This window comes from Gasterosteus aculeatus, chromosome 9 (assembly GCF_964276395.1).
Source record: "Gasterosteus aculeatus chromosome 9, fGasAcu3.hap1.1, whole genome shotgun sequence".
NCBI classification, from domain to species: domain Eukaryota; kingdom Metazoa; phylum Chordata; class Actinopteri; order Perciformes; family Gasterosteidae; genus Gasterosteus; species Gasterosteus aculeatus.
The window spans coordinates 4,303,492-4,312,509 of NC_135696.1; the positions used below are offsets into that span (position 1 = coordinate 4,303,492).

Sequence of the window (9,018 nt, forward strand, 5' to 3'; positions counted from 1 at the left end):
TGTACACGGTTCTAATACCATTGTCAAGTTTGCAGACGACACAACGGTGATTGGCCTCATCAGTGACAACGATGAGTCGGCCTACAGAGAGGAGGTCCAGCACCTGGCGGTGTGGTGCGCCGACAACAACCTGGCCCTCAACACCAAGAAGACCAAAGAGCTAATTGTGGACTTCCGGAAGAAAACTGGCACACACATCCCCATCCATATCAACGGGATGGTCGGTTGAGCGTGTCGCCAGCTTCAAGTTCCTGGGTGTTCACATCCCTGAGGACCTCTCTTGGACCCTCAACACCTCATCCCTGGTAAAGAAAGCACACCAGCGTCTCTTCTTCCTGAGGAGACTGAAGAAGGCCCATCTGTCTCCTCAGATTCTAGAGAATTTCTACCGCTGTACCATAGAGAGCATCCTTACAAACTGCATCTCCATATGATATGGCAGTTGCTCTGTCGCGGACCGTAAATCACTGCAGAGGGTGGTGAAAACTGCCCAACGCATCACCGGTTCCTCACTCCCCACCATTGAGGCTGTCCAGAGCAAGAGATGTCTGCGGAGGGCACGCAGCATCGAAAAGGACAGCTCTCACCCCAGCCACAGACTGTTTGGCCTCCTCCCCTCTGGGAGGCGCTACAGGGTGCTCCGTTCCCGGACCAGCAGGTTCAGGAACAGCTTCATCCCTGCGGCTGTCATCTTACTGAACTCTGCCCCCCCTGAACTCTGAACTCTGCCCCCCACCCCCACAGACACATCTCCCTCAATGACTGTACTTCCCCCCTCCACCCTGGCTTGACTGCCACACACCCTCCTCCAACCACTGAACATTTGCACTAGTTATTGTATATCCATTTCTTACTCTTCATATTGCACAACTATTTCTTACTGTACATATCTATTTATTCACTTATTACACCTTACATATGCACATACTCTGCACTTTTTGCTATTTTGCACTCTGGTTGGATGTTAAACTGCATTTCGTTGCCTCAGTACTTGTACCCTGTGCAATGACAATAAAGTTGAATCTAATCTAATCTAAAATCTAAAAAAGTAGGTAGGTTGCAACCTGTGAATTGGAGCAATGTTATGACCCAGCAGGATTTGCATTCATTGTCCCTCCCCCCCCCCCCCCCAGCACTTTATCCATTAAGGGCTCAACCTGGGCTCATGGAGCCAGGGTTACATTATTGTAAGCTTTGTTCTCTTTCAATTCCTTATACGCCATGACAGCCCCCCCTAGAGGACATGAAGCGCTTCACATTAACCTGGTGTAAGCAACATTATCAACCATTAAGAGCCCTTTGCTCTCTTAAGCAGAGCAAATAAAATGTGAAAAACAGATGCAACACAATATACTTGGGCATGCATCAATTGTTTTATAGCTCGTTGAATTTTCTAGGATGCGAAAATATTGTTGTAGTGTGCATACATTTGTTATTTTCAGAATCCTCACCTAAGAAGCTTTGAACGGTAACTTGTATTAATAATATAATTACATTTCGGGGCATTCAGAGTACATTTTAATATGCCATTTACAGGCCAAGAGACTGAATCTAAGGGCCCACACACATACAATGCTGGGAGACATGGGAGGGATGAGGGGAGACAGGTTTATCGTTCTGGCCGCTGTTGTCCTAATCCGTTCTTAGAGGCTTAGTGGGACCTCAGGTTAGGTTGGTCACAACTATTGCCTCAGAGAGAAACAATCAAAGCCTTCTATGGATGTCGTCTTTTTGGTTTATTCCTGATTCTAACTTTCCTCTACCCTAATCTCTTCCGGTCAAATCTTCAGGATCAATTGAATTATCTCATAATTTCCGTGGGCTCATTTAGAGGACATTTTAGCTGCTCCAGGCTAAAGAAGTCACTGTTTTTTGTTTTTGTCTTTGTCTTTGTGATCATTCAGACTCGTCGAGATGAAGGACCGACTGGCGCAACTCAAAGAGGTAGGTGCAATCTGTTTCCCTGATGAGCACTCGTGTGAATGTGTGGACAAGAACAATGAGTGTAATGAGTGTAATACAACTGCTCGCTGTCATATCATTTAACTAACAACAGAAACAACAGCATATTTCATATTTCACAAGTATGAAAAATACTTTGGAAATAACTCTTTGGTCAATAACAGTGTGTTCTGGTCGAATATTTGAAATACGCATAACTGTCCCAAACTGCTGACAAAAACTGTAAGCTCAGTCGGTGATATTTTATGAATATCGTCTTTTGGATGTTACTGCAATATTGGGGAAATTATAATTCAATATGGAGAGGCACCCATGTTGTTACCATATCCCAGAGATACAATATATAGATTGGATCTAGAACAGGTGGGGAGGCGGGATGAAGGGGGGGGGGCATCTATAATTGTGGACCAGTTAAATGTTTATGTCACTCACTCAAAAGAATAATTAAAGCGGTTATCCTTTAATAACAATGACAATATTGCATTTTGAAAAACACAAAAATAATTTATTTTTGTATAGTCCGGGAAAGAGATAATTTCCCTATTGATAAACCTAGGGTTTAAACTAGGAGGTCAAGTCAAGTCAAGTCAAGTCATTTTATTTTGTATAGCCCAAAATCGCAAATTACAAATTTGCCTCAGAGGGCTTTACAGTCTGTACACATACAACATCCTCTGCCCCGAAACCCACCATCGGCACAGGAAAAACTCCCCAAAAATGAAAAGTACATCCATTTACATCTAATATACAAATGCAAATATGCATGTGAATATGTATTAGTATTAGTATTATTGGCCGTAGTGTACGATCAATAACCAATAGCTCTAAATGTTCTATAGCAGTGGTTCTCAACTGGTCTGGCTCCGGGACCCACCATCACCCCTTACTGACAAGCCGCGACCCAAATCGAGGAACATTCTCAACTTCTCAAATTTATTTAATGATAATATGGTCCAGTTTGAACCTGAGATAGTATGGAGACAGAATACACATGCCAACACAAAAACAAGTTTAATGAAAAAACAAAACAGCCAGCTGTTAATTCTAATTTATATTTTCCCAGGCAATAAACCCATTAAAAACGGGTCCGCGACGACCCACCAGTTGAGAATCACTGTTCTATAGTTATTCTGTGTGTATATTTCATCCTCAAGCTCAGTAGTGACCTTCTTTTAAATGCTTGTGTGTGATTAATAACAGAAGACCGATGCTGGTGGCGACGACATTGAGGTTCCTGTGGAGAACGAGGCTTTCATGGATGATTTCTTTAATCAGGTGTTTTATTTGTGTCAGTTGGTCTCTTCCTCACATTTCCAAAAGAAAAGGTATTTCTTGTTTATTGATAAAAAGTGTGTGTGTGTGTGTGTGTGTGTGTGTGTGTGTGTGTGTGTGTGTGTGTGTGTGTGTGTGTGTGTGTGTGTGTGTGTGTGTGTCAGGCTGAAGATATCCGCAGCAGCATTGACAAGATTGACGAGAGTGTCACAGAAATAAAAAAGCTTTACTCCACCATCTTGTCTGCCCCAACATCTGAACAGAGTAACAAACACAAACATATTCTTCTTTAATGTTTTAATGTCTTTCACTTACTGTTTTGAAAACTGCTCTTCTTTTCTCTTTCAGAAACACAAGATGACGTTGAAGCCCTCACCAATGAGATCAAGAAGTCAGCCAACAATGCAAGAAACAAACTTAAAAGTCAGTATTTGTTCTTTACAGTCCCACTTTTTCTTTTTGCTGTTTTTTAACCTTGGAAGAAAGTAGTTCCCAGTTAAAAATGCACAAAGTGGGTACAAAAAATGGATGGATAGAAGAGTACATGTGCATATATAGAGAATGATGTGATGTGTGAGAGTAAATAAGTGGTCTACAACTGTTTCCTGGCAAAAACATTACAACAAATTACATTTGGACTAGACACCGTATACTAATACTAATTATAATCCATGAAGTGTTTCTGTCTCAGCTTGAAACTCTTTTATAACAACCCAGAATGATGGTATTGGGTGTCCCTGTGCTTTGTCTCTGTGTGTGTGTGTGTGTGTGTGTGTGTGTGTGTGTGTGTGTGTGTGTGTGTGTGTGTGTGTGTGTGTGTGTGTGTGTGCGTGTGTGTCCGTGTGTCTGTGTCTGTGTCTGTTTGTCTGTGTCTGTCTCAGGTATTGAGGGCCAGCTCGAGTCAAACAAAGATGAGCGGGCCGGCGCAGACATTAGGATACGCAAATCACAGGTCAGACAATATTACAACAACTTTAATTTAGGTTTACTTGACCTAACTCTTGCCGTATAGAACAGTTCAAATTAAAAAAATAATAATAACTTACATCAGAGGGAAGGTAGAAGTTTAGAGCCCTCCTGCTTCTTATAGAAGACACTCACGCACCATAATTCCAAGTATTCATTTTGTTCTGTGTAATATCCATAGGCCATTAACCAGTACTAGTAGATTCAGGCAATACTTTAAAAAGGAACTTGCTCTGAGGTTTACATTTAGAAATGTGTATTGCCAAAAACTATTATCAAGCTCAGAACCCAGTACATTTATCACGTTTTGGAGTAAACTACCAACTCTGTATGCTTGTATCCCCCAGCATGCCATCCTGGCCAAGAAGTTTGTAGAGGTGATGACCAAATACAACGAGGCTCAGGTTGACTTCAGAGATAAGAGCAAGGGACGAATTGCCAGACAGCTGGAGATCAGTAAGTTACAGTCTATTATTACAACCTACAAACAAAGGATAGTATGATCACTCACAGTAAACAAGAGACGGAAACAGTTTGGTGCTGACCAGTTGTCAGGAGCTACGGTAAGTAGCTGTTCTGTATGCTAAAACTGACCAGCTGCAAGTGGCTACGTATCACGTTTTTATTTAATTTTCTCCCATACCATCTCTTTTGGGTAATGTTGCCAATGATAAATACATATTTCTCAAAACAGACCAAAGGCGTGCGAGCCGGAATTTATGCTTTATTTAAACTGTAGATTTGATGCAAATACATACATGCATGTATATTGTTGTTATTCCCTGCCTGTAAAAACTTTGTTTTGTGCTATTATGGGTGATATACTTATTCATTAAGATGAATAAACTCGTTGACTCTGATTTAGTCCTGAATAGTCCATTCACATATATACAAGGGCTCTATTGGGAATCTTCAGTGAAAGATATAGAAAAGATGTCATGCATTCTTTAAACTTGCGTTCAATATTTCTATTGATTTAACTTTGCTATTTCTGTTGAACGAGAGATGAAGATCAGACTTTAAAATTTGACTTTTTATCAAAATCGAAACAGCTACATTATGTGCAATAATCCATCATATGATCTGCAATGATAGACCAATAAAACAAATCTATTCATATGTAGTCACATAACCAAATGCATCAATAAAAAGAAGCCTATATTCAATCAAATAAAAACCTTAGGTATCCTTTTTACTCAGTTTAAGGGCCTGGGACGGCGCCATAGCGAGCACAAAACATCCCACAAACAAGAGTCCCACAAACAAGTGGTTAACAATGAATAATGTGGTATTACTATTCTTTATTTCATTGGTAATTTGGTGTGTATATATATACAGTATATAACTGTTCTTTCTGTTTGTCATAGCGGGAAAAGCAACAACGGACGAGGAGCTGGAAGAGATGCTCGAGGGAGGCAACTCAGCTGTGTTTAGTGCCGGGGTGAGAGTGACAGCGTAGACGTGCCTCTCTAAATACAAACATGGAAATAGCACAACCACAGAGGATGTCTGTATGATGTGAGGAATCAGAGAGAACATGAGACGTCCTCGCTCACTCGCTGAACCGATACACATATTTTCCTCCCAGGCTCATGTCTGGTGTAATAATTCAATCATCTATTAGCACATTTCTTACATATTTAACTGAAAATCTCTGGATTTTGGATTCTTTTTCCGCCAAATCCCGACATTTGAATTATTTACTTGTGAGTGCAAATACTGTTGTTGTAACGGTTGAGTAACATTCGACCAGATATTTCCCGAAGTGCTTGTGAGTGACCGTATCATTGCCACAATATTATATTTATAATATATGTTGAATTTGTTGTTTGAGGATCTGCTTCTGATCCTTCATTTATCCTTTTAATGTATTATTGTTCTTGTGCTGACTTCACTTTGTGTGTGTTTGTTTCATCGCACACACCTTCCCTCCACAGATCATGGACTCTAAGATCAACCAGCAGGCCCTGAATGAGATTGAGGCTCGTCACAAAGATATCATGAGACTGGAAAGTAGCATCAAAGAGCTGCATGACATGTTTGTTGACATCGCCATGCTGGTTGAGAATCAGGTACACACACACCACAACAATAACAACTCATTATGGAGGTTCAAATTTAGGAAAAAAGTCGGAAAAATGTACTTCTAACAAAGATTTTTAAAATATGAAAAAAATATTTACAGGACTGCATTAACAGCATCTTTTAGTGCTATTCTTTTACACCGGTTTGTGAAAATATGGGCTTCCAAATTTGAGCTAAAGAGATGATTACTGTATGTTGCCTTTTTATTTGGCACTTTTTGGAATCATGCAAATAAAGTTTGTTCAATGCTACACACATAATACAGCATAATACATGTTGTGGTGTTTGATATTTTCAGAAACAAGTTCCAGCAACAACTCTGTTGCTGCTCAAATGCATGTTGTCAATATGACCAATGATAGTTGTTCTCTTCTCTGGCCTTGTTCCATCTTGTCCTGCCGTCTTCCAGGGTGGTATGATTGACAGAATTGAGGGCAACATGGACCAGTCGGTGGGCTTTGTAGAGAGAGCAGTGGCCGACACCAAAAAGGCAGCCAAATTCCAGCAGGAGGCGCGCAGAGTAAGTTGAGACTGACTCACTGTTAACATTGATGTAATAACCTGTCAAAACATGTTTAAAGTTGTAACAGTACCATAAATATATTAATATAATACATTCTCTGGAGCCAGTGGTCTTTCATGTGTCCAAAAAAGACAAGGGCAACACCAAACACGAGATAAAGCAAGGATTTACATGCAATATGAGAATTACTTCTGTGTCGGAGGCCTCTCTGAAATTGGTCATTGTATTGTGTTCTAGAATGAATACCTCCACATTTGACAACATACATGTAAAAGTCATTTTTTTCATTGCAATAATTATTTTCTCATTCACTAACATGTAATAATCGTTTTTTATGTTTTATGCAAACAATTTAAATGAAAAGACAAACTTTCATGTAATTCATCTTCCTTTTTGTCTCTATCCCTTTTCCTCTTATTCTCCAGAAACAAATGATGATCTTCTGCTGCTGTGTTATTTTGGCCTTGATACTGGGTTCATTTGTCTTCAGCTTCTTCAAGTAGAAGCACAGATTAAGACCCACCACAGCCTGTCCGCATTGTTCTAAGATGGTCACAACATGGGCTCAGTTTACTGTCGCTTCTGTTTTTATTCATTAAAATAAAGGTAAGTCTGGCCAAAGAAGATACCTTAAAATGACCCCAGGGCATTTAGATTTAATTAATCCGTCCCTTACAGATTCAAATTAGCTGCAGAACTCACTGAGAGCCAAATGATGGGTAAACAAAGCATAACGACAACTCAACCATATTTCAATGGTTCAAAGAAATATCTGAATACGAATGTCACAAGTCAAATTATTTACTGTGGCTACGAGAAGCAACTATGGTTACTGTGGCAGCATGAACATGCATTTCTATTGTATTATGTGCAGGATTTGTCAGTAAATTACGTCGTATGTGTGTAGGACTTTTCATTACCGTTGAGTTTAAAATAGCTGGAAAAGTAGACCAGATGGACACTGGACAACAAGTCAAGGGGTCACGAAAATATTAAAGATGTGTACATTTTGATGCTATCCTGGACTAGCAGGGTATCTCATTTGCTTTTATTTAAATTTTTGTCCATTATCACTGATATGAAAAGTAGGCTTTTACTCATTTTCAACTGGAAGGAAAATATTCCTTACAACGCTATCAAATTTTTTTGAAGTGAGCTATACGAGTTTTATTGGCTCATACTTTCTCAAATGATTCAAACACTCAATAGTTGTCAGGATCTGCCTTCTCAAATACATTGAAACAGTGAAATATTGTCATGTGCCCAGGAAAGAAAAACAATGATTTGTTGATGAGTATACAATGAATATCAGCGGCTGTTCACAATTGAACGAAGTGAAAGTAGACAGACGTCAGACAGATCTCCCTGTAGCATTACGGTATGACCAGCCACTGCACATCAGCATGGTGCATATCTATGCACTCTGCATATCTGAGTATCAGTATATATCTTAGTCCACTGGTGTTATTCTTTTGTACATTTCTCTGTTATTTGTGTTTTAATTTTGAAACCAAGTATACCAACAGTATATTGACAGCTAATGATACCTGCAGCTGCCATGACTCCATAGTAGACCTTTATTCAAATCTGTATCAATTTAATGAATACATAATCGTTTGATATCAATACCATGTCAGGTGTGGGATTACAAATAATAATAAATGCTGCCCTGCTTCATTTGATTACACTGACAATGACTCGGATGTGTTTTACTGCTTCAAGTCTGCTTTAAAGGTGATTGTGTGCTGCCTTCTTTTCAAAGACCCATGCCATGGTTATATTTAATGGGGTTGGGTTAGAGTTAGTTGGTTTGGGCTATTTGCGGTGGTTTTCTTTTCTGCTTTAAATCCATATATGCAGTTGGATACACTGCAATGTCTTAATGTTTGCCTACTATTTAACCATGCATTTGATTTTTTTGAGATTTGGGACTAGAGGTTGTGGGTGTCCACGTGACAGCCAGCTTTCCAGAAAGCTACATAAATTTGATGTAGGAAAGATTGATATTAAAATCTGATACGGGCGTTAAGGAAAAACTAACCATGGTTCAATCAACACAGCCATTCTGTTCACCTTTCTTATTATTAGCTCGCGTGGCACGTAACAGCTTTTCCCACTGCCTAATAATACAATGTAATTGTTGTTTTTTAGCGTGCAAATAATTATTTTACGTTACATTGTGTTAGGTTACATACGTACTGAACATTACG

The 9,018-nt window shown here is 39.5% G+C and overlaps 1 protein-coding gene across 1 annotated transcript; it reads left to right on the forward strand.

The window, feature by feature from the left end:
- The first annotated feature begins 1,645 nt into the window (after nt 1-1,645).
- LOC120825385 (syntaxin-3) lies at nt 1,646-8,499 on the forward strand. The gene is made up of 10 exons (XM_078080184.1): nt 1,646-1,944; nt 3,163-3,237; nt 3,399-3,498; nt 3,583-3,657; nt 4,116-4,186; nt 4,548-4,656; nt 5,568-5,641; nt 6,138-6,272; nt 6,695-6,805; nt 7,234-8,499. The coding sequence occupies exons 1-10, from the start codon at nt 1,915-1,917 to the stop codon at nt 7,309-7,311; spliced, it is 858 nt and encodes a 285-aa protein (XP_077936310.1). The 5' UTR covers nt 1,646-1,914; the 3' UTR covers nt 7,312-8,499.
- Nucleotides 8,500-9,018: the final 519 nt, after the last annotated feature.

What these genes read in the sequence shown, in the direction of transcription:
- LOC120825385 (XM_078080184.1), top strand. Translation starts at nt 1,915, where the DNA reads ATGAAGGACCGACTGGCGCAACTCAAAGAG. An exon ending in TGCCCCAACATCTGAACAGA is followed by an intron (nt 3,499 to 3,582) that starts GTAACAAACACA and finishes TTTCTCTTTCAG; the next exon opens with AAACACAAGATGACGTTGAA. An exon ending in CCATGCTGGTTGAGAATCAG is followed by an intron (nt 6,273 to 6,694) that starts GTACACACACAC and finishes GCCGTCTTCCAG; the next exon opens with GGTGGTATGATTGACAGAAT.